General features: G+C 45.7%; 2 protein-coding genes across 3 annotated transcripts in view; one reads left to right on the forward strand and one right to left on the reverse strand.

Moving 5' to 3' along the window:
• Window positions 1-9,241, reverse strand: part of MAPKAPK3 (MAPK activated protein kinase 3) — a 47,401-nt gene extending 38,160 nt beyond the window's left edge. Inside the window, exons 1-2 of one of the 2 annotated variants that reach the window (XM_042018735.1) lie at window positions 9,150-9,241; window positions 8,032-8,381 (exon numbers count right to left, since the gene is read on the reverse strand). In XM_042018735.1, coding sequence (XP_041874669.1) covers window positions 8,032-8,256 — 225 coding nt within the window. In that variant the 5' untranslated portion in view covers window positions 8,257-8,381; window positions 9,150-9,241. The other variant, XM_042018744.1, reaches the window with a different exon arrangement.
• A 7,352-nt stretch (window positions 9,242-16,593) lies between these two features.
• On the forward strand, window positions 16,594-25,665 carry CISH (cytokine inducible SH2 containing protein). The gene is made up of 3 exons (XM_042018757.1): window positions 16,594-17,356; window positions 21,930-22,153; window positions 22,640-25,665. Exons 1-3 carry the CDS (start codon window positions 17,310-17,312, stop codon window positions 23,140-23,142), a joined length of 774 nt encoding a protein of 257 aa, XP_041874691.1. The 5' UTR covers window positions 16,594-17,309; the 3' UTR covers window positions 23,143-25,665.
• The last annotated feature ends 263 nt before the right edge of the window (window positions 25,666-25,928 follow it).

Consider the following 25,928-nt stretch of genomic DNA (forward strand, 5'->3'; position numbering starts at 1 on the left):
AGAAGCTAAGGGTGGTACAAATCAGCACTGCAGGGCTTTCGCAAGGCCCAGACTGACTCACACCTGGGCAAAACACTCACCCAGCCAAAACCTCAGCACACAACAAAGTCCTAGCCATGGAGATCATGAGTGCTCCACACCCTGCCATTCCCAAAAAGTTTATGTATCTCAGAAATGCCATCCAAAAAAACCATAAACAATCAATTTTTTTCTGATTTCTCCCCTTACAAAGGGCTTAATAAATCTGTCCTCAGCCCTTGTTGACTCAGATCCCAGGAGCTGCTTTAGGGTCTGTTACTTGGAATGCCAGCATCCCTAGGAGAGTATTCAAGAAAAAAAAATCCTGGGAAAAAGCCCATGGAGAAGAGCCAGAGTTTGAACTGGCAAGACTTAAGATCTGTGCACAGTGCAACTTTAATAAGACTGGCTCCTTATCCAGATCATCTGAAATTACTCATAAGATGGCACACTCAGGGTGGTTTGTTTGGTTTTTGGGGTTTAAAAAAAAAAAAAAATCAGCAAGCCAACTTCTCTGGAGGAAAACTTAATTTTTACACAAATTTAATATTTGGGCTTTCTCTTAATACAGGCCATGAAAGCTCCAGTGCAAAATGCCAGGTGTCACAAAGATTCAGGAACTCAGAGGCCACTCGTGATTTACATGCTGAGCAAGAATCCTTTCCCCCTTCACTCCCGAGGTATTAAAATGCTGCAGCGTTACAGCTTAATCTCATTTACAGAGCTTTGAATCATCTTAAGTACTTAGGAAGTCTGTGTAAAATACCACAATCCCTGCAGTTTATACACCCTAATCCAGACAGACTACACCACCAGCTTTCACTGCTGCTGATTGGAAAGATGTTCTCACGGTTTTCCAATTAATTAAACAGGTCATCTACTCTCCAACTCCAGCACTGGCCACATCCCTGCCACTTCCCTTCCCATCGACGTCGCTGTGCCACACGGACTTCAAACAACTCTGCAGGACGCAAAGACACAAAAGACAGCTCTGCAGACAGCTGGACTGTTGCTAACAGAATATTGCACACCATCCCAAAGTTTGCTGTTCTAAAGACACAATTATCATGGAAAACCTCCAAAACAGGGAAATGTATTCAGGTCATATGTGAAATGGGAACTTCTTCAGGGTCAAGCAAATAGCAACTGCAAAAACCTTTAGGGATGCAAAATGCCGCATGATGGTGTAAATAAATCAACGATTGTATCTTTTTTTAAAGAAAAAGATAAATCACTGTGTACAGTGAAGGGATTAAAGCAGAACAGTCTTCACAGGAAAGATATCAATCCATTAACTTTCTCAAATTCACATTGACTCTTGCTCCCAATAATGGTGACACCTTCCTTCTCTATGCTTCCTGTGAATTTATCACAGCATGAACATAATCTGTTTTCAGCTGAAACTGAGCTGGCACAAACGACAACAAGAAGCCATTTATTCTCAGGCCAGGCCACTCTTACACAGGGTGCTACCACAGTCAGAGAAAAATACACTAAGGAAAAAGGGATGTGTGTGAGCTGTGACATTCAGGCGTGCACCTGATTCTTCCCAAACGTGATCAGGTTTTTTCCAATCTGGACATCTCTCTACATGATATTACCATAAGTAAATGCAGCTGAAGTACACTCGTGTTGTAAATTAAGTTTAAAATTCTTGCATATTTGCTCCTTTGTACTTAAGCTGATTTGCAAAATCCAGTTACCTGTAACGAGACTCCCACTAGCAGAAATCAGCGAGGTTTTCCTTTGGTTAAATGGCACAGGAGGGTTTATACTCTAAAGGGAGGAGGGAGAGACATAGAGAAGAGCCTTCTAGTCCGAGGAGGGTGTCAGGCGGCCAGTGGCGTCTGACCGAGGCACACACGCGCTCTGCTTTCAGCACCCTCCCCACAGCTGCCCTAAGACACTTATCTGTAACACTATCAGGTCTTTCAATTTGGCAAAACGGGGAACACGCCTTGATCTTCCCGAGCTTTGTTGCCACTCAAGTCAGGGTATAACTTGTGCCAGCTTGCTGAGACACTGGGGGAGAACGCAGAAGGTGCAAAGTAGCATCAATGCAGTTTTGCTTTTTCAAGATGACTTAATGGTTTACAGCATTTGGCTTTCTGTTTCTGCTTTTTAGGCTTAATGAACTGCCATTCAAAAAAGTAAAAATTTATTACATATGGTTTCATTATTTCAGACCAAGCCCATCTTTTTATTTTTTAAACTATTTACTGTATTTCAAATAAAGAGCACACCAGTCAAGAATGTCAGATCTTCAAAGTAAATTGATAAGTCCTCATTTTTCAAGAATTAACTAGTCCAACTGACACTCTGAAAGGTGCCAGTCTGGCCCCAATAAGTACAAAGCACTCAAAGACTCTGGTCTTGAATGACTCACTGGTTTAAAAACAATTCTTGTAGCAGTAGAAACGACCCACTTTTTAATCGACTGGAAGTTATTTTAGGTATTTTATGCATATTTACGTAATAGTCACCAAGATTAGCACTGAAGGATAAAATTCAAGGACCAGTCTGATGCTATCCATATTTTAGGTACTCCTCTGTAGACAGGGCTGCCACTTAACTAGAACTCTTCTGAACTCATGTTCATTCTATGCTGTATCCAGTTTTGATCTACAACACGGCTCCCAGACTTTGTTACTCAGACTTAAGCTGTGTTACTGACACTGAACTTACTGCAGCATGAGCTAAACCAGCATAAACAGGCTGCAGGAAACATGGTAGGTAAGAGGGAACTACAGAATACTTCACTAGAAAGTGTTAGTTTCCTCCAGAAACACACAATCATTCCAGAAGAGCTGCTTCACCCTGGATAAAACCTAACCAACTATTACACTTGGTTCCCCAAATTCTCATCACAGTTCTAAGCTTAGCACACCATTATTCTTCCTTATGCCAAAAATGTTGAAATGTTTCATTCCTAATCTGGCATAATTCTCTTCTAAAAATGCAATCTGCAGCATCTAAGAAGATTGTTACCATTTCCTATTCTACAGGCAATCATCAGCCTAAAATAACCTTCACTTTCACAGTGTGCAGTGCTTTCTCCACTGCTGCATCATTTTCCTTGGTCATCATCTTACTTCATGCAGCAAGAAGGGTATTTTACAAGCACCAGCTATTTAGATAACTTGCAAAACAAATACTTTGGACTGTACAGTCTCCTGTTTGTGAGCAATCATGACCTGGCTTCAGGGTAAACTAACTGAAAACAGACTGTCCCACTATTAGCTTTTGCCATGCAGAATTATTTAATGTAATCAGAAACATTAAAATTGAGCGAGAGGCAGAAACATAGCTCAAGACTAAATGGAACTCAGGCAGAATGCCTTTGCCCACAGCAACTCACCTATGGAAAGCAGAACAACATTCTCTAGATAGTCTTATGTGTGGGTCCCAAGAATCACTTCAGGAAGAACTTTTTTTGCAAAATTTGTTTCTCTATTACCTGTTTTCTTTCCTTCTGAGAAGAAAGTTATGCTAATACTGTTATGCGTAACAGCAGAGACTCCTACTCTACAATTATCATTTCTATCATTCACTAAACATTCTTTAAACCTAAAAGGCAAAGAGGGTGTTCAATTTTGTTTGCTTTTTGCTTTATTTAACATTTGGGCTAAGCCTATTTGTCTTCAAATCAGCAAGTTAAAGTCACTTTTCTGCTGGCACTCAGCAGCACAACACATTTTCCATGAGGCACGGGATGGCTTAACTCACTATTTATTCTAGAGGATAAGGTCTATGTGTAGATGTGGCACGTGGAGACATGGTTCAGTGGTGGACTTGGCAGTGCTGGCTTAACGGTTGGACCTGATGATCTTTAAGGTCTTTTCCAACCTGAACAATTCCATGAAGTAGCAGGTCCATTCATACACTCCACCTTAACCTGGAAGTGTCAGGTGGCTGGAGGCACCTGCAGTATACAGGGAATGTGTCCAGTGCTTAGGGGAGAAGCATTTTACCTCTGCTACTCAGGAGTTACTCATCCTAAAAGTACCAATGCACCCATAACCAATGGACTTGGCTTTTCTGAAGTTCCAAAGGTCTTTGTTTTGTGCCTATGCCTGAACTGTCCTTCCTTTCCTTCTGGAAAGAAGCACCATCTGTTTACTGAAGATTAACATGTAACACTGTTTTTACATCCTGAAACATCCACCAAAATCCTGAAACTGCAGGTGCAAAGAAGCCCCAATACCCTGCAGAAGACTCTCTACCTCTCTGCTCTCTCTATTCTTATTATTTCTTAATCCCAGCTCTGAGCCCTTCCTACCATTTTCCACAAAAATAAAGGAGATCATCAAATACATTGAAGTATTACTTTGACACCACTTAGCAGGAATTTGTGCCAAAAAGGAAATGAGGGAGAAGAAAAGAAAGAACAAGGAGCTGTGGGTTGGGGGTTTTTTTAATGGAAGACAAGTCCCAGGAGTTCACATTTATCCTCACAGGTAACCAGCTGTTTTGGTCTCCTCTCTCTAAAAACAGTGAGGAGTGCAAACACCAGCAGAGAACACTTGGGCTGATGTCAGGGTTAAAGAAGTGGAGGTTAAATTTGCCTTAAAGCTCCAAAAGGTAAAGTGAACGGAAGGGGGCAGGCTGGCAGAGAGGAGATAAAAATAGAAGTGACTAGACTTCACTTGACAGCTATTTCTGGATCAACTATGGAAAGAGATCTGAGAAGGTCTTCTATTTGTAAGGGAGACAGAGACCAAAACATAGTTGCCTTCTAGAAGGCCACAGTCCTGCACAGCAGTTTTGTTTATGCTTCTACTTTTCTAAATCCCCATGTTCTCACTATTTGGAAACAGTGCTGTTCAGCCAAAATGTCATTATGTGTCTAAGTGAGAAACCAGATGAGATTTTCTGGAGTAGGACAGCAATGCGTGTGGCATTTCAATTTAACAGAAACAAAGCTGACAGCACATTGTAAAACTGGGCAGCAAATCACAATGCCAAGCAGAGTAAACTAAGCTACACAGTATTTTAGGAAAATAACCAAAGCCCTGCAGTATTTTCAAAAGGATGTATTGTGTTTTCCCACTCTAAAATGATTAGTGAAATTCTAACCAGTTCCAATTATGGATGTAGACTAACAGCAATAACAGGGACCTCCCAATTACAGCATGGAGTGCTTGACTGACATATGGCTCTGGGGATGAATATTTTTGCCTGTTCAAGCCCTTTCCTCTTGAGTACCTCTGTTAAAATTCCTTCCATTGAGTAATTTCTATCCAGATCCTGGCAGTGCTGGCTCTGTTCCCATTTAAAAGAAAACCTGCAGGCAGAAAGCAGTGCCATCTGCCCAGTCAGGAGCTGCTTTAATGGGCAAGTTTGATGTGAAGGGGAACAGCCTATTACACTTTATCTTCAGCAGCAGGAGTGATGTTCTTCCTTTCCCAGGAGCAGGTTACAGCAAGCACTCTCATGCCTGAAGTATTTGTCCACAAATATACATAAATCTCAATGAATATGTGCAAGCAACCTCCAGAAAAAAATCCATCCAGCATGCCTTTTTTTTCACATTCAACTTGCAGTTCAGTCTTCCATTTCTCTTTACCTGTCATACCAGTTGGGTTTGTTCTGTGACAGCTTCATCAGCCTCCACTTTCTATTCCTGTAAGTGAATGATAACCCTGCCATCACACCTGAGAAGAATGAGCAGTGGCAAGGCCCTGTTGTCCTGACACAGAGAATTCTGCTCTGAAGCTGTTTCTGAATATTTTTTCCCAAGTTTCTTGTCCCTTTTATGTAACTGCTTTGACTGGATGATTTGCTCTGAAGTGTCATCTGGAGCAGGTTTGGGACTTGTGTGGCCCAGTTCAGGTTCCACAAGAAACAAAGAAAAAACTTCTTCTGAATATTTTCATCCTTGCAAATATCTTCAGGGCTGGGAAAAGATCTTTCTATTCTTGCCAATTAACCAAGCAGTTTTTATCCCTCCTTGTTGGGTAATCTTTTCACTAGCCCATCTTTGCAGAGAGCAGCGGATTCTCTCTGGGCTGCTGGCAGTTTTACTTAATTGCATGTTTAACTTTTTATTCAGCACTTAAACCCATAACAATGATAAATACACACATGCAAGCAGCAAACTATTACCTGCCATTCAGACTCCCTAGAGAACTCATAAACATCTTAATATTGCTGCCATACTTCTGTCCCTTTCAGAAGAAAAGTGCACACATTCCACAGTTGGAAGGGAAAGGGGATGACAAACACATGTACAGGGTAAGCTCAGTGATGTATCAGCCACTGCTGACCTGTAATGACTGGGGAAGTGGAACTTTGGTCCTTAACTTATATTAAAAGTTCTGGAAAAAATCAGCCAACTCAATCAGTGCTAAACAGAAACAGGTATTAGAGACTCCACCATAGGTTCCTCCAACCCATCAAGCAGAAGACATTCTGTCAGGGCACAGCAGTTTCCATTCTCTTCCCCTCTCCCCATCTCTGAGGGCTAAAATAAAAAAAATATTTTCCACATGCTAATATCCATTGGAATCTATTTCCTACTTCATTCCAAAGCTACCAAATTTGCTCTGGAACATACTTGTTGCTACTGGATTGTCCTCTGGGATGGCAGCTTCTGATTTAAAATGCTTCCAGCCTTTCTGACTACAAAACCTTTGAAGTATGAGTGATCTCTAACCAGCAACAAAGCCATGAACTCTTCAGAAACAGCAGATCAGCTTCAGCATTAACTATTATCCTTTATCACAGTATGCTAAGTTTAGAAATTAATGCTACTAGCACTCCAGAAGGACCTGATTAATGGATCACCTCAGAGTTGCAAAAACTTGACACTCCCCTAGGCAGGTGCAAAACCCCAGTACCTGCAGTCTGATGTCAAAACCTCCAGTTTCCCCATGATAAACTTCTGTGAATCAGCTACGTGGAGCTAATACAAAAGAGTGTGATAAAGTACACGAGAGTGTTGGAAACACATGAATTAATCAGCAAATTATTGTACTGTAAGCTTTTCTAGTTCCTCTATTAAATTTTTTTTTAATACCCAAAGCTGCCAGGTATTTCCAGGCTTCTCTACCAAAATGCAAAAGCTTTGGTGGGGACAGCAGTTTTGTTTGGTAGAGACCATCTCCAGGCCTTGGCAGCCCTACAGGTGACCAGTAGCAGATCCACCCTGATCCCAATACACATGCAGTGTGTTTAAGAAAAAGGATACCTGAGAGCCTCCTTGACCCATCAGATTAACATCAGCAAGGCATCTGTAACATCCTTAAGTAATTCTCATGGCAATTACTTCAGCTGGTTCTCGTTCTCTCCTACTGAACCACCTGGCTCTCATTTAGGCTGCTTTTTTTCCCCCCTAACAATGTGGTTTAAGAGCATCAGGGAAATTTTCAAGTTTAAAAGCTGTAGAACAAAAGGCAAGTAAGCTTTATGTTCTCTAATGAACGCTTATTGCTCCATTTATTTAAGTGGTACTTATCACCATAAATATCTACTAAACTCACTTGCCCTACTGGTGTAATCAGTGCTTTCACAGGAAACATCCTTTGGTAAACGGATTGCAAAAATAAAGTAGGAAAATAAATGAACAACTAGAAATGTTTCTTAAGAAAAGTCTTCAAACAGAGGAAAGACTGAAGATCAATGAACATTTAAATATTTCACAGCTTAGGCCTATTCTTTGCACAAGATCCAAAATAGTTTCCTTCATGAGTATTGCATAATATATTCATTCAAAATCTAGCAAGTTTTCTCCCAGAACACACCAAGACACGGTTCTCTCCCCCGCTTTTTTGTCTTTTAAATATGAACACGAGAATTTCACAGCTGATAACGTTATTCTGGAAACTACACAGAATATTCTGGAAAAGGCTCAAGTTGAGACTCCAGTGTTGCAATAGCAAATGTTTCCACATATTCAGATTCTTCACCTCTTTGTGAAAGGTAAGCAACAGAAAAAGTAGCTTTTACAGCGTTCTGGGAGCGAACTCTGGCCTCCAAACCATAAATAAGGAAAAAAAGACAAAACACACATACCTTCAAAGCACATTTCTGGCCTGTCTCCTTGTTGAAACACTCCAGTACTTTGCCATTGATTCCTAGCCCTAGCACACGTTTGGAGAGTTTGTAGTCATCTGTAACTGCATGTTTTTTTATCTCTAGTTTGACATGGGCTGTTCCCCCAGGCAAGGATTTCACACTGCTCTTGCTCTCCACATGACTCTCTGCCTGGGATTGCTGTTCACCTTCACTTTGTTCCATATCAGGGAAGAGCCTGGGATGAGAGAGATACCCGACAGATTCCTGTGGGGTATCCTCAGCAGAGTCCCTTCTCTTAAGCAATCAAAACCAGTGCTTCAAACAGTCCATTTGATCGCCATTGAGTCCTGAGTAAAAATGTAAATAAGTGTTAATAATTGATGTCAACTAACTGTTGTCCCACCTCACTGCTTTTCTCTTGTTTTTAACAAGACGACCAGGCGCTAGAGAGAACAGAAGCGGAGGGTCACCTCAGGAAAGCACACTTTGCCTTTACAAACCAGTCACCCCAGCTCCAAGACACAGCTCTCAGTCTGCAGGTATAAATCACTGCTTTTACTGTAACAAAAAGTAACTGAGTAACTGCTGAGTCTTGGAATAACCCACTACAGCTAAGCTCTGTAAAATAGAACAGAGCTTCAAGCTTATAAACCCGCATCAACCACTTGTTGCCTCAATGTTTTATGTAGAAATCCTCACGATGGTCCCCTGCCTCATCCCGACACTCCCGAATTACGCAAGAGAACCAGGAATACCTGGACTGAACCCCAGAACGGCACTGCCTGGGTAGGCACCGAACCCTGGGGCAGTGCTTTAATTGCCTGGGTCCACAGGAGAGGGGCAGGGACCACCAAACCACCCAAAAACTGGAGTCCGTGGAGATGCCATGGCGTGGCTCCCAAAGCCGAGCGGGTCCCGCTGGGGACTTGAGGGGGATCCCCGGGGCGGGTCCCGGTGCCAGCAGCCCCGTTACCACGAGCAGAAGGGCCGCTCGCTCAGCCCCCCGCGCTGAGGCGGCGGCGGAGGGCGGGAAAGCTCTGAGGCGAAGCCGGGAGAGCGGGGGGTGTCGGCGGCGGGAGCCGGGCGGGGGCAGCTCCACGCCGGAGCTCGATTACCTGCCTGTGGCGGCGCGGCCCCAGCCGAGGCTTCCCGGAGCGGCTCGGGGAAGGCGGGCTCTGCCTTGGTCCGCCCCGCCGCCCCGGGCAGGTGCGCGCCGCCTTCCCGCCCCGAGCCGCGCCGGGCTGCCGGCGGCGGGACCGGCCCGAGCCCCCGACAACCGGCGGGGACTGGGCCGGGCCCGAGCGGGGAGCGGGAGCTGTCTCGTGTTCAGGTTCCACTGTTCGGGTTCCCCTGAACAACCCTGGTGGGGAACAACCCCCGCGGTGATTTTAAGGTGATTTAGGACGGTGACTTTAAGCACGATATTAATTTATCGGGGTAAACGGCCCTGATAGAGGGGGCAAATAAGGCTTCAGTGGCGGCAGCTCCGGGCTGGTACCGCAGCGCGCCCGCGCGGTGGCACCGCCGGCCCTTCCCCCGGTGCCTCCTCTGGGAAGAACCGCCACGTTCGCTCCAAGCCCTGTGTTAAACAGGCTGTTGCAATGAGACTCGACAGCGGGCAATGAGCCTTCAGGCGCTTGGCTACCGAAAGGGTGCTCTCACTATATGCAGTCACTAAACACGACCAAAGACGCGGCCAGTGTTTCCCGGCACTTTCGGATGCACAGTCAGGATACTAAAAGTGATGGTTCCCACAGCAACTGTCGCTCATCCCTGGTGCACAGAGTGTGGTTCCAGGGATGTGAAATGCTGAGCTTTTTTCCCTACATGTGAAGATGAGTCATGCATTGAAATGGAGCTGTATTCGTATCACTGGAAGGAGCTTAAAGTTCACATGCTTTACAAGTTAAAAATACATTTGTCATTTTACGTAACATAATGGCATCTGGAGTTCTAGCGGTTAGGAAAATAATTAAAAGGGCTAATGAGCCTTTTCTCCAGGGAATAAAAAGTAGTTCAACTTAGCAGGATGCAGATCCGCAGTACATCACCATGTGATGTGACGCTACAGCTATTCTGCCTCAGGTTTCCCTTCCAGGCTTTCAGCAGTTCAGCTGCTGGAGGGCCTGGTTCCCTGATTCAGTTCACCTATTCTGGGCTAATCAAATCCCTGAGGAAAACAGCTATTTCCAACTTTTTCAGGTTTAGCTGCCAGCCTTCTTAATCTTTGCATCACCTCCCACTGTGGTAGTCTGAGAGAATGTATATGTAACTCTGAGCTCCCAGGTTGCAAAACTTCAATAACATGGTTCTCCAGTCACCAGCTTGCTCTGATTTTCCTTCCCATGGCTTCTGCCTGTGTTTGCTGATCTGTTCGTCCTGGATGGTAATTTCTTTCTCTTTGCAACAAGTAACTATTAGTCCTCTTCTCAGTACTCAGTCACTGGGAGCCAGACCCTTCAGAAAACTTCTAGATCTCTCCGCTCTCTTCTGCATTTTTTAATTTGAAAAACATACCTGCTCACATCCATCTGTAGCTCCCATTACTGGCCCCACTTTGGATCTTTCCATGTAACTCTCACCCAAAAGCCTATGGCTGCCCAAAGCAAGTAGGAGTTACACTGACTAGCTCATTGAAGCTGGTAGAAAGGCAATTTATGACTCTATTCTAGGAAATATTAAACGTTGCAAAAATTCCAAGCAGCTGTCTACATAAAGGGTTGCTATTTTTTACAGTGTGTCAGAAGTAAGGAATTTCATTAAGAAACTGACTCTAACTATTACAAGAATGAGTTTCTAAAAAAACAAGCTGTGCATGGAAAGCAAGGAGGAAAGATGAGGGAATAAGACAGGATGTGTGAAATCAGTTGGTTCTACATGTGTCAGTTATGAGCAGTCTCCTGATGAAAAGAGTTAAACTGGGAGCATACAAAACACATTTTTCAAGTCACTGGGTATCTCACTGGATGAAAAGCTTGTTTGGGTTCACCACCTGATACTGCCTGGACATGCTCTTGGCAAAGTTCATCATTTTACCAGTAGCCAGTAATAAGTTTAAACAGGGCAAACACCTTAAAAACCCAGTGTGAATCATTGTTAATAAGGCCTTACATCAACCCTCTGCTAATTTCAACCACCATAAACTCCTAAAAAGCCTTTCTAGCACCAGCCCAAGTATCAGACAGCCTCACTCTACACAAGGATGGCCCCAAAATAAAAAACAGCTCCTGAAGCTTCTCTTTGTGCTCGTGGCAGGTGGAGCTCCATTAGCATCCTCTGGAGATGCTGATGGGGAATACACTGACAGGCTCACTGCAGTTTGTTGAGCCAGGGGACATTTTTCATTCAAACAGATATTTTTATTTATTCATTGATGTTTGCTTTTTGAAGTTAAAAAAAAACCCCAAAACAGTACTATTACAGGCTAAAAGCCCACTACAGCAAAAGTTCTTTCATCTTCACAAAAATCCCTAAAACTGTAAATTAAACATTAATCCTATTTTTACCAGAAGTCCCCAACAGCAACAACGCAAAACAACTTAAATTTCAAAAGAGAATTTGGTAGCTCAGCTGTGCCTGCTTTGTCTCAAAAAAACAGCTTATAGGAGAAAACAGCAAATATTAAGGCCCTGTTCTTTCAACAAGCTTTGGAGCAGCAGCCCCTTTCCTCTAACCAGTGTCTTCACCTGGTGAAGCTTCTTATTTTAGCCAGCACACAGTTTGGATATGTTCTCCCTGGTTTTATCATGTCTTAGATATCACAGATACCTGCTTTACAGACAGACAGCACCACTCTGTTTAAACAGAGAAGGTTAATTTTGGCTATTCCACTGGGTATTTTCGCTGCCTCTTTGCCATGCTCTAGCAATTCAATAACTGGGATCAAAGCCATTTCAGACTTTCAAATGTCTCATTTCTTAATAAAACCGAAATGAAATAACTGAGTTTGCTGTCATCTGGAGAGCTAGGAAAGCTGATGTCATCAAATGTTCTCTGAGGGATGCCATATCTTGAGGAGTGATACCTGAATGCTACAGGGACCTCAGTTTCCTTATACACAATATATAAAATATATATATACAATATATACAAAATATTTATGATTTGCTTGGAGGTCAGCCCTTTGATAGCAATGTCTCATGGAAATCCCATCAGCTATGATAAAGAGATTATCAGCTGAAAACTAGTCACTTGTTTTTCTGAAACTTTGCTTCCTCTGAGTAACAGCTCTCTTTTTTCCTGCTGTTATGAGAAATCCATGCTATTATATAGATGTCACCAAAGAGAAAATCCTCTGTACTGTTAGGTTGAAGTGAGGACATGGCTTTGTCTGGTTGGGAGGTTGCAACAACCTTATTAAATCCCCCAGGAAGTTCTTCAGAAACTGCATCTATGATATTAGAAGACAGAAAGGGCAGCTCTACAGAGTAATATTTTGATATGAAGGAGAACAAAAGCAGCCTCTTGTAGGATCTTTACTTTAGTCTGTCATGTACACAGTGGTCTGAAACACAAACTATATGCATGTTTTTCTGCCTGTCTTTTGGCTCTGCTCTGGAGGTGTCTGTCTCGGATTTATCAAAAAGCATGAAAAAAGCCAAACTCAAAAAGCTCATCAGCAAACAGCCTAGCTCTTTTCTCTCCCGGCTGACACAAAACCAGGTTTATAAAGCTCTTTCACAGGCAATGATCTTTACTGATGCTTTGTTGCTAGAACAACATCTCTTCAATTCTCAACACCCTCTGTCCTAACCTGGGATTATAACATGGTTTCCAGGAGGAATTTAAATTCTGGCTATGAAGCAGCTTCTAGTTAAGGAAAGCAAAGTCTCACGAACACCACTCTCACCATCTGGAGAGCCTGTCCTAGTACCTGAGTTTGTTCCTCAAGATTAATTCCTCCATGTTAGCACATAGTAGGTATTTTCCTATAGAAATACAGATGAGGATAGAAATGCTGCTTTTTTATGCCTGGCCTCAGACACCCTATTACAGGTACCTTGTCTTGGTCATTGAGAAGGTTTGGGGAGGCTCCATCCATGTTCCTCCACAGCTTATTGATGGGGGAGTCAGAGAGACACCAGTTGGGCATTTCCATTTCAGCAGAGAGGGAAAAAAAGATAAATTTTTTCACAGAAGAATCATAAATCAAAAGCAAAAAAACCCCTTCTATTCTGTCTACAGGAGATGGTGCTTCATTTTATGCTGCAGTGGAGCAGAAGAAATTAATCTCTTTCACTGAAACATCCTGCAACTAATGGGTATGACAGCATTGCCTGGTAGTCCTGGGGTGGCCTTCCAGGCCACTCAGAAATACAATTTTCGCAGAGACACAGCATCCAAATCAAGCAGCAAAACCCCTAAGAGACACCACACTGCCATCACCTTCTAGGTCACCACATGCCACAAGCCTTGGGACAACAAATATGCTGAGTTCCTTACAATAACCCAGGGCATTTTTCACAGCTTGAAATAAAACCCATTTCTTTCTGCACATCCTACTTCTCATAAAGCCAGCTCAGATGTCTCTGTATCCATGGCACAACTCACCCACACCCTAGAAACTCCTCCATTGTTCCTCACGAGGCTGGGAAATCAAAACCACAACAGTAAGTTCACCACCTGTTGTTGGTTACAGAAATTGGTGTGTCCTGCTCGAATAACGAGCTGGCCCCTCTAAACAAGGAACAGCTGCTTGTTATTGGTAACGCTGGGTCAGTGCGATTCCTTACAGCACAGCTCAGGGTAAGGGCCAAAGTAACCAAAGGGGTGACTTTCAGTCTTTCAGCCTATTGGTGAAGGTAAATCCAGTCCCCAGGCACACAGACCCCTCTCGGAAGTTACGATTCTGGATGTCACTTTTCATTTACACCAACTCTACAAGATCACAGGAATGTCCAACTGCACAGCGGAAGCCGCGTGGCACCCGCAGCGGGAAGGGACTCTGGCCACCGGTCTTCCCAAGCACACATTTAGCAGCAGATGGTGCTGTTGTGTCGGTGAACTTTCCGGAGGGACTAACCGCCTCATAATTTCTGGATTTTCTTCCCTGACTTTACTGCGAGCTTTGAGCTTTCTTTCATACCTTTCATAACTAAAGCCTAGCACTCAATGATATCACTCAACACTATTTCTTGCTACTGCCTCTGTAATGTTCTAATTCTTCAAGACAGAACTCTGGAGAGCCGTTTATATGAATATAAACTGGGTTTAAACAACTCCTTTGTGTGAATGGCAGCAATTTATATTGACTGTGCAAGGCCTGGGACACTAGCACATCGGGCACACTGTGCTGTTCCCTCTTGGGGCATTGTCGTGTGCCCGAGGAGTGCCAATGACCAGCACAACGTTCATGTAGAATGATGAAGCACTGCTAAGTGCTCCTGACTTCAAACCGATCAGTGACTTTGTAGATAAAACAGCCCAGGCATTAACCCGGATATGTTTTTGAGGTGGTCCCCTAAAGAAGTTTCCAATGCAAATGCAAGCTCCTTTCATTGATGCTCACACGCATTAGCTACTTCGAGTCAATGCTCATCTCTCCGGGTCCGGTAGGACCCATGAGCAGAGCGGCTCGGGTCTGGTCACTGCGGCTGGAAACCACGGCAGGAGAGCGGGACATGCACTGGGAGCAGCCGCTGCCGCTCACAGCGCAGAGCTGCCGGCGCAGACCCCGCTTCTGCGGGGGATGTTTCCTCTGCACAGTTCTGAGCGTGGCTTCCCTGCGCCGGAGGTACAGATGGCTGCTCGGCCCCCAGCACAGCGTCTGCACAAAAAGCCTCCTCCAGGCGAGGATCACTAGATGGAGCCCAATTCTAAGTGAAAAAAAAAGATGCAGACATATCCTCACTGCCGGAGCCAGGCTGCAGCGCTCCTGCCGGCACACCAAGCTGGGATCTCAGCGTCCCCTCCGAGGCTGACGACGAGTTAACTACCTTCTGAATGTGCAGGTTCACTGTGGTTTGCAGGAGACAAGAGCTGCTCCCACCTCTCTAGCCTAGATCTGTTCAAATCCATCGTGCTGCTCTATCACCGACAGAAGGTTTAAACAACCTCGGATTTAGATGTGAAGGGGCACAGGCACGCAGGTGTCCCCTGCAACCCTGAGCCAGGACTACAACGGGGCCTCCGAATGGTCGTCTGAATGTTGTGCTTGCTGTGCCACGGGAAAGGTGAAAACTGAAATTCCTCTGCCAGCCACTCGCCTTCCCTGTGAATTTACACATATTCAGATAAAGCGTGAGCTGAAGTCTGTCTTAGGCTCAGAAGCAAACTGAGCTTCTGAGGTCAAGGAGTGCCTGCAGGCTGACATTCCCATCCCCTTTAGATGGCCCTCAGAGTACTCAGATGGATGGGATACTCGGGATACTTAGATGGCCCTCAGCACATCTCTCTTCGCATAGCTGGGTATTATTAGCAGCACTCATTACTGCACTGCCCCTGATTCAGGACAGAAAACGGATGGAAGTGTGCAGGAGGCTGAGCAGCTGCCAAATGAAACTGCAGGGAGTGAAAAGGCTGAGTCAGGAGCCGAGCACAGCCTGCCTGCTCTCAGACTCATGCCCATGGGAACACCCTTCTAACCTCACCCTTATCAGCATCCTGCCTTCCCCTCTGCTCCCGGCCCCCTCCACTTCTGAATGGCACAATGATTACTAATATTTTTAAGTATTCAATCGACTCCAATGGAGGTGGCAGACAGACCACTCTCATTCTTTCCTATCTCTGACAAGTGAAGAGGTGGCAATTCATGTCAGGAAAAAACAAAAGCTTTTGTTATAAAATGTTCAACAATAAAAGGTTCAATAACCCTAAAAGAAACTGAAATATTTCTTCCTGGATTGCCAAATTTTAACTTGACAATGATCTATATATAAATGCAGGACAAAACGGTGGTGGCGTAGGCTTTTCCAGGAGACGGCTGAGCTGATACCTGATTCTCAAAGGACTCCCAGGTGACCAAGACAACCCCTTTAACACAACCTATGCAACGTGCCAGCCACACAGTCGCTGCCCAGAGTAGCAGACCCTACAGCACATCCTACTCCCCAGGTTTCACTGGAAATTGCCCCATTCCCTGTTTGCCCCTCCGGCCCCACGGCCTGGCCCCTCCCCGAGCACCCGCTGCACCGGTGCTCAAGCGACCCGGAGAGGCGCCGCCAGCCCGGGGAGGATGCTAAACTGCCGGGGAAGGGAAGCATAAAATGACACCGCAAAACTACAAATGCTTAAAAATAAACAGGAGGAAAATGGCACATAACTGCGAGTAAATCAAAGGGAGCCGTGCACAAGCCCGGGCAGGAGGCGGTGGGCGCTGCCGGCCCCGCCCCGGGCGGGCCCCGCGCATGCGGCGGCGGCGCCCATTGGCAGCGCCGGGCGCGCCGGCCCCGCGTTCCTGGAAAGTTCTTGGAAATGGATCAAAGGCGTTTCCGCGAACACGCGCGGCGGCGGCGGCCCCGCACGGCTCCGCTCCGCTCCGCTCCCCTCCCCTCCCTCCCCCCCTCTCTCTCTCTCTCTCTCCCTCCCTCCCTCCCTCTCTCTCTCCCCCCCGCCTGCCCGCCCACCCGCCCGCCGGGAGGGCTCCGCTCCCCTTCCCTCCCTCTCTCCCCCGGCCATGGCAGCATGGACGTGGCCGTGCTGGACACAGCTATTTATACCTTCTCTCTTTCCCCCCCCCCCCCCCCTCGTGGCTGATATAGGAAGAGTGATGCGAACACAATACGATTCCAGGAATCCCTCACTTCCTGGAACAGATTAAAAGGGACACACAAAAGATTACTAAGGAGGTTTGCTTTTTTTTTTTCCTTCCACGGAGCTTCACTTCTCCGTAGCCAGCGCTGAGACAGGTCGCTGCTCCGGCTCTTCCTGCAGCACTCGGGGAGATTTTATTTATTGGTACCTATTTATTACTATTTCAGAGTGCTCTGAAGGAAGATTAGTTCCTCTTTAAATACATGTAATTTCCTTCTTCTCTGGTTATTTTTTTAAACTTTTTTTTTTGCTGCTGTTTTCTGAAAAGCAGAACAAGAATACATTATTTTTTCTAAAGCACTGAGAGCCCACGCTTTTTCTCGGCCAAAGTTGCTGAAGTCTTTGTCGGACAGCTCGTGTTCTGCTTGGCTTTTCCTGTGTCTGAAACAACCTGCAGAAGGGGTTTGCTGGGACTCGCCAGCCTTCTCTCACCGTGAACCCCAACTAGAGGCTCAACTCGCTGCTTCGGGGAAGCAAAGAAAGCAAGAAGAGGAGAAATCATTTCCCACCTTCTTGAAGACTTAATGCTTTTCCCTTGGTCCGGGAGTGACATGATCCTCTGTGTTCAGGGGTAAGATGCTTTGCAGCCTTCTGTGAAAAGCTGTGCTTTGATAATTGTAATTAGGAAGGTTCTCTGGGACAGTTTTTCAGCTCGTGTGTGTTGCCATGTGTGACTGTAATGGAATGGGAATGACTTCGGCTGGCCGAGTGCTGAGTTCTGTGTGGCTGTCCTATGTGTCTGTGTTTTAGATTCCAAGGCCAAAATCATGTAACTATAAAGTATTCCTGATTTCCATGCTTTCTATTGCTGAAACACTACATGGTATTCAAAGTTTTTGAGAGAGTAAAAACAACTTGGAGTGTGTTGTTCAGTGTGGGGGATGCAGTGCCAGTGTGGACACCAACCCAACACCATAGGTGCTCTCTAAAGTCCTGTTGGAAACGAACTGCTTACAGGGAAAAACTTCCCTGGAGTTTAGGTGCTTTGGTCTATTTCTAAGAAGATATTCATGCTAAAATAATTTCAATTTTGTGTAAGCTTAAGTGTATGTACACATACGCAGCATTCTGTAGAGAGCCACAGGGGGCACATGGATAGTTCCACAGCTGCATTCAGGAGAACAGGTGACATCCAAGTGCCTTCTCTGGTATCAGTACTGATGTGTTGGCACTTCAGTGTCCCTGTGACCAGCTCAGTTCATCAACTAAGGAATACCTGGTGTGCAGGAATCTCCTGCTATTTTTACACATGCTGCATGCTTGGAAATTGTGAGCATTTGTTTCAGTCTGAGCCATCACGTCAGTATTTCCTATTGCTCTGGTGTACGGTGGATTTTCCTCAGAGGAAAATCTTCCTTGTCTGCTTGCAATGACCGAAGCACGGGGATTTTTCTGCCATTTTCCCCCCCAGAATCTGTTCCACAGACACGGAGAGCTCGTGCTTACCACTAATTTCCTACTACACAAGGGGGCTTGTTTTCACTCTTATTTTCAGTCTGCAGCTGTAGTTCCTATAGCCACGGTGAAGGGAATTCAGTTTTCAGCTTGGCCTTTGGGAAACCCGTATCTGAAGCTTTTCTCCAGGGTCAACATACCAGAGCTCCTGCTTCCCTTACTCACCAAGAACTTGTTATGGAGCCAGATATGTAGATGTTTTTCTTTTAATGTCTATTTTGAAGACTATTTATTGCTCCATTTTCATTATCCTCTAGGATTTCATGTATCCTGGACTCCATACTCTCTGTCCTATTCAGACCAAGCTCCCACTGGAGTGTTGGGATGTGGCTGAAGGGAGAGCAGCTCCACACTTTTTCTTGTAGTGTTTATGCTGTGTTATGAAGTTTAACTTATCCAGCACAGTAACTACAAAGCCAACACTAAATGCTGTCAAGACATATCTGATTCTCCTGAACTTTCTTGCCATTCCAAGGCTTTTTGAAACACTAACTGCCAAAGCACAGGGAAGTTCATTTGCTGTTTCTCGAGAGTGCACCCAGACTCCCAGCTAGACATGCCAAGTTTCATATGGTTGTTTGCTTCCTCCTCACAGCTGTTGTACAAACACTTTGCTCTACTCAGTCCTGATTCTCCACATCTTTCCTCTACTTTCCTTTTCTTTCTTTCTTTTGCAAATCCTTTCTTTGCGCCACCAAAGCATTGAATTTTTCATGTCAGCAAATCTTTTTCAGCCTCTCCTTATCCCAGAAAACTCTTCTTAACCCTCTTGCAAATGTTTTTGCATTAAAAGTTGTAGTGTGCCATTACTTGCTGATCCCTCTGCTCTCCCTTTCCTGTGCTTCTCTGTTTGCTCCCAGCAGCAGCTCTTCTTTCTTCAACCTGTGTACAGTTGTTTAAGACAGCAGCACCTCCCAGTCTGTCAAAATTTTGAATCCTTCTCCTCTCTTCCACCATGTTCCTTTGAGCCTACAGATGCACTGGAAGGTTTGTAGGGGCATAAGGCTGGTGTATAGAAGGAAAATAGGAAATGTGTGAGCCCGGCCCTTCTCTGGCTTTGGTGGAAGGATCCTCACACTGCCTGCACGGGGTCTGGGCTCCTCCAGCCTCATGTGGCACAAAGTGTAAGGCAGCAGAGCATGAGTACAGTGGGAAGCCTCATCTCAAGCACATGGGCTCTGTAAAAGAAACCTACTGACAAATTTACATAGTTGATGTGGGTTTTGGAGGACCGAACTGTGAGCTGGTACAGCCCTTGAAAGTAAAACTTTCCTCCTGATTTATGGCAGACATTTCCCTGTGTATCTTTGCTACTCTCCCTTCCTTCCCCGTCTCTCAGCCAATTCCTGATTTCCTCTCTGAAGTTGGTATATAAAAAGAAAAGAAGTTCCATGCTGTGAAAAATTTTCTTGATGTTCCAAACCTTTCTGGAAGGGTAGGCCAGAAAATTTTTCCAGCAGAAAATAAGTTCAGAGACATTTGGCACTTGGACTGCAGTATTCGAGTTCCAGGGAGTGAATGGTGCAGGACTGATCTTCCTTACTATCAGCCACAGTCATTTTCAGCTCAGGGAACAGTTGGTATAAGGGAGACACTGCTCTGCCAGCAGGCTTGGAACACCCTCTTTGCACAGCACTAATTGTTAATTAGGTTCAGCACAGGGAAAGATCAGAATCACAAAACATTCTGAGTTGAAAGGGACCCACAAGGATGATTGAGTCTAACTCTGAATGACCCATATGAGGATCAAATCCATGACCTTGGTGTTATTTGCACCATTCTCCAAGCAGCTGAGCTGGTTTATGGTCCTCCTTGTGCAAAAAGGGGGGTAATGGAGAATCGGGAATCTCCTTTCCCCAAGGAGACAGGTAGCTGGGCATTTGTGAAGACCATGACATTAAGAGGGAGACATCCAAAAATCTTGAAAAATGCAGCCCTCAAAACCTATAAATGTATCTCAAGGAGGATTTAAAAGAGAACTTGGAGCTTTCCCAGCAATGATCTCTGGGTATAAAAATATATCCAGATGCACAGTTCTGTCAAAGCCCCTGAAAATGCAGGTCCTGCGACCAAGGGTCCCTGGTGAGGACAAGGGCCAGCCATCACTTTTATTCAGCCTGGCTTCCTACCATTAATAGAAATTAAGAAACATAGATTAGATGCCATGAAAGCCAAGCAGCTATCCTGCTTCTGAAATGTGATTTGCCACATCGAAAAAGAGAGAATGTTCTTTCCTAAATACCAACAGAATAGCAGGGGGTTTCCTATGTATTGCAAGGGCAAGAAATCTCTCTCTGTAGATTTCAATTTACCAGTGGTTTTACAAAACTTTACTCCAAACCTCCACATTTTGTTTAGAAATGCAGAGCTGTGGAACTGATCATGGCTCTCACTTAAAAGGTGTGAAGGTGATCTCAGGTTCTCTCTAATGTACTTTCCTCCCACATCCCTTCTTCTTGTTCTCTGGACTTGAGTCTCAGTAGTTTGAGGTGGTGGAGTGCAGCTATGATCAGGTGCAGATCAGTTTACAGCACATTTATTTATGTACCCGATGTGTCCCTGTTCACATAGAGCACAGGGAAGGAGGCACATCCGAAGGGAAGCTCTTATGACTTCAGTCTCCTGCTTCTCTTCGGTGATGTGGGGAGGTAGCTGCACCCTGTGCCATCACCGTCAGCTCCAGCAGTGCTATGGCAGTGTCACACTGAGGACTGAGTGTATTTCTCTCAGCCATCTTTTCTTTAAAGTGTCTGAAAGAACATCTGAGGTGTGTTGGGGATGTAACATAGGACATGCAGCAGGACAGGGGACACAGAGGCAAAGAGCCTACACACACCGGGACAGACACTAATTTTTGCTCAGGAGCTCGCCCGGGAATGAAGGCTTCCCTGGCCTCTGGCATCCATCCTCCCCTGGAGCTCTGCTTTCTTTTAGGAATCTCCATGCTGCAGAGGAGGAGCACCCATGACCCATGAGAGCTCCAGGCTCTGTGAAAATGCATTTAGATGCTGAGTAGCTACACCACTTTAGGCCACAGGGGAATACATGTTCTAGCAGTGTGGCCATGGCAGAGCCTCCTCCTGCTGCAGTCCTGCAGGGATTACAGCCACACTGACTTCTCCATCGAGCTGTTGAACGGTGGGGTGGGTGTAGTGCACAGGCTTGGCTAAAACAAGAATTCCCATTGTCCTCCTACACGATCGGCTCACTCTGAGTTCTGACAGATTCATTTAGGATCAGGTCATCCTTGAGCAGAAAGTGGGTAGGACAAAACCCAAGCTATTCCCAGTTCTGCTTCTAATTATATTGCAGTAAATGACAATCCCACTGGCAGAAACAGAAATGCTCTAACATTGTAATCATGTAAATGAAGCTGTAATGCTGCTATAAACCTTACTGTCCCTGAAACTATGTATTAGAAGGCAACATCTAAAAATATCAGATAAAATTTTCCTAAATGGCAAGACGGACAACCTTTTATAAGGCCAAAGGGGCCGACTCGCTCCCTGTTTCTAAGGACTCATCTTTAGCTGTGTTCCTCCCTCCTCCCTTGCCTCTCTCAGAAACAATTGTGCTAAGGATCTGTTTGTAAAACATAACACGTTGTAGTACAATGTAGCATGCACTGAACAGACTCTGCAACTGATCTCAAGGCAAGGAGAAATAGCAGAGTGTGCCTTTCATTTCAGACCTCATCCTTTGCTGGCGGAGGAAAAGATCAGGAGACTGTCACTCAGGGGCATTGAGGAATTGTCAGAGCCCATCATGCAACCTCTCCCAGTTATGGCCTTCCAGGAGGAGTCTGCGCCTGCCCTTGCAGCTCCAGTTCCAGACAGCAACCCACCTCAGACACGGGACCCTGAAGAAGACCTTCTTTGCATTGCAAAAACCTTCTCCTACCTGCGAGAATCTGGTAAGACTCAATTGCAAAGTCACAGGGGCAGAAGGGTGCAGGGACGCAACTCCACAACCTGAGCACCAGGAAGAATCTCCTGATCCCACTTCAGATAGGAACCTGCTTCTGTCACAGCCATGTCTGACTCTTGTGCACACACCAAGTGTATCTGCAGTCTCTACAAACTTATACTATGAACTAATTTATTGCTTTATCTTTTGTAACTGAATTGGGAGAAGGAATTGCAAAAAGCAAATTGCTTTTTCTCTGTAAACTGCAGCTGCTGCAGCAGCTGCCAGCCTCATCCCAAGCCCCAGCACAGCAATGACAAGCATAGGCAGGAAACCCTTAGAACTTGGTCTTAATTTCTGAAGCTCTTGCCAACTCTGGCTCTGGTTGCTTCCCAGGCCCTGAATGTGGTTGTCTTCAAGGCTTCCCTAAATATACTGCCAGTCCTGTAATATGTTCTTTGCTTAACAAATTCTTTCTCGGATGTTTTTCCAGGTTGGTACTGGGGTTCCATCACCGCCAGTGAGGCCAAGCAGCATCTGCAAAAGATGCCCGAGGGCACCTTCCTGGTGCGGGACAGCACCCACCCCAGCTACCTGTTCACACTGTCCGTCAAGACAAACCGAGGGCCCACCAACGTGCGTATCGAATACACTGACAGCAGGTTCCGCCTGGACTCCAACTACCTGTCCAAACCTCGCATCCTGGCCTTCCCCGATGTGGTCAGTCTTATCCAGCACTATGTCACGTCCTGCACGACGGAAAGCAAGACCGAGGCTCCTTACCCGCCTCCGTCTCCTCTACCTCCCCTGCAGAAAGAGATGGCAGCAGCTGCAGTACACTTGAAGCTGATCCGGCCGCTGGGCCGCAAGGACAGCATTCCCAGCCTGCAGCACCTGTGCCGCCTGCGCATCAACAAGTGCACGGCCGATGTGGAGCAGCTGCCCCTGCCCCGGCGCATGGGGGACTACCTGAAGCAATATCCTTTCCAGCTCTGAGGCGTGGCCGTTCTCGCTCAGGCACAGACGACAGAGAGACACAACCAGGAGAACTTTGTGTCTCCATCCCGCTAAAGGTGGGCACAGTGACAACCTGATTATCAGCAGAGACTGCATCCATCTTTCCTCTCCCCTTCTCTTCACATCCATTCCAGCCCCAGGGAGGAGTGGGTTGCTTCAGTGAGCAGCGGGGCACCAGCTGAGCTCTGACCCTTGGGCCGTGCCGGCAGTGGCTGTGAGAAGCTCTGTGGGCATGGCCACACTACTTGAACGTCAGAGTTGCTGTGACACCGGACATGTTAACGTTGTTATTTTTGCTATTTATTTCCATGGCAGTTTCTCTCTTCATGGTATTTTTAAAGCACCTTTTACTTTATTATTGTTTTGTTTCTTTTGTGGAATTAGAGATCGCATAAAGGCTCCCAGCCAACTGGCAGCCAAAGCTCTGTGGGAATTTGGATTCACATCCAAACAGCTTCTGTTTGAGCCTGTCCCTGTGACAGGTTACAGGAATCAACATCCAAGCTCTCCCAGGCTTCTGGGGTATGTGGGACTCAGATGACTGTATCTAGACCCACCTCTACAGAGGTAAAGACTATTTGATTTTTCTTCCTTAGCTACAGAGGGTATCACAACCTCAGAGCACAGTGGGAGCTCCCAGAGATGTGTGCTGCATCACACGTTGTGGACAGGAGACTTCTTTGAGGAAGCTCTTCTTCCTTGAGAGCTCTAACCAGAGATCTGGATAGTGAGGTTGGGCCAGGGAGCACTCATCCCCTTCTTTTCCCATCTTCTCCATCTCCAAAGGAAGTTTGTGATGCATCATTTAGAAACAAGTAATTCGAAACCAAATTTTCTCAGATGCAGGCAGAAGGATTTGGTTTCAGAGCACCCCGTGTTTGGCTTGTATTTTCAAAGTGCTGTTTCCTGACCTTGCCCTTCCCTGAGACACAGGGCAAGACCAGGCTCTCCTTGAGCAGTGGCTCAGAGACAGCTCTGCTGGGCTGCACCAGTGACACGCACAGCTTCAGGATATTTATTTATTTATTTCTGGGGGTAACACTTGGAGGCACCTCAGCAGAACGAGCTGTCCTTCCTCCCTGCTCACACAGTGCCAGACTGCCGCGTGCTCTGCTCCTGCCAGCATTAGTCACCGGCCACATGGCTTCTGCCAGCTCCAGCCTGGAGCACACACTGGAAACCACAATCCAACGTTTCTGTTTGCCAAGGGCCAGACCTCTCCTCTCCCCTGCTCTGCCTTGTGTGTTTGTTATCCATAATTAGGCTTTTGGCTCTGGGTTTTCTTCTCGTGCCCCATCCCCTTCACCCCCTGCAGATGAGGCACAATGGCTCTTCCCCTGCTCTTTTACAGACACGAGGGACAAACAGCAGATGGGATCTGCCCCAAACCAGCACAGACAAGTTGCCCCTTCCTGTGCATTTGCTGAATCCCATCACCTTCCCAGCCTTGCCATCGAGTGAGAGTAGAGGAGGGAACAAACAGATCTACAGAAATTACCATTTGGGTTATTTTGCCCCTAAGACCCCCTGACTTGTTCTAGCATGAATGAACATTAAGGATTCCTTGTTCATCCCTCCCTGGGACTCTCTCTAAGGCTCTGTAAATCAGAGTGGACAAACCCCCAGCTGTAGCTGAGTGTTGGAAGAGAAGATGGAAAAGGATGAGATGGTGACCCAGAAGACAAGCTCAAAAAATGGGTTTCTTCCACCCTATCTTAAAGCTGCCAAAAGGGACAAGATGGCCGGATGTGCTTAGTCGGTGTCCTTTTTTTTTTCTCTCTCCACATTTATACAAGTTTGTGCTGTTGCAAGCTTTGTTTTTGATACTTTGATGATTGACAGTGTGCATGTGTGATGTCAGGTTTGCTTTTTGGTATATCCTTCCCCCTTGCCCCCTATGGCAGCAACCATGGGAAGGTACTGAATGAGAATGGAAATTTAGAAGGCAAAAAGGAAACTTTTTTTTTAATAATATAAATGATAAACCACTGAAAAGGCTTCCTTTTATCCAAACACCTCTATCTGCCTGAGGACACTGGGAACAAGGAAACCACGGCTCTCCAAGGAGCAGCAGTGATCTCAGGAAGCCCACACAGCTCAGCCACAGGCCTGGTAACTACACCTTGGGAAAAATCAGTTGGAGAAGTGTACAGCAGGAAAGGGCAGGTTGTTCAGCTCTCTGAAACTTGCCTCCTACTTGATCTGTTCTTTGTTGGGGGTGATGGGGAGGTCAAGCTGTGGGTTTGACTCACTGACCCACAAGAGCCCGGGAGCTTGTGGTTGACCCCAAGCTGAAGGCTGTGAGCTCCCACGGGCAGGGACCAGCTCTGTTCTGTGTTTGTTCTGCATTTAGCACAGTAGGGATCTCTAGGTGCTACTGCAATACAACAAATAAACAATACAGTTACTCCAAAAAGTCAGTTTCTTCTATCTTGAGACAGTTTGTTAAAAATCATTTGACGCTGGCTTTTAAATAAACATTTTAAATATACTTTAAAGCCACTCAATGTAAAAGTCTTTGGTAAAGTCCAAATGGATGAATTCATTTTCTATTTAGAGAAATCCTCCCCAAGAACACAGGGTAAACTCTTGACCATTCTTTTCAAACAAGACAAAAAGCCCTTTAACAAAAAAATGGCCCTTGATACTGGGAGAATTTACACCAAAATCCTCCTCAGTGTGGGCCTGGTTTCTACTGCACACAGATGAGCAGTGGCAGATCCCAAGTCCCAAGTTAATAAGGACTGAAGGAACATTTTTCAGTA

The sequence above is a fragment of the Corvus kubaryi genome, unplaced genomic scaffold, assembly GCF_017639235.1.
Source record: "Corvus kubaryi isolate FWS band 111438036 unplaced genomic scaffold, C.kubaryi_AGA036_p1.0 124, whole genome shotgun sequence".
Lineage (NCBI taxonomy): Eukaryota > Metazoa > Chordata > Aves > Passeriformes > Corvidae > Corvus > Corvus kubaryi.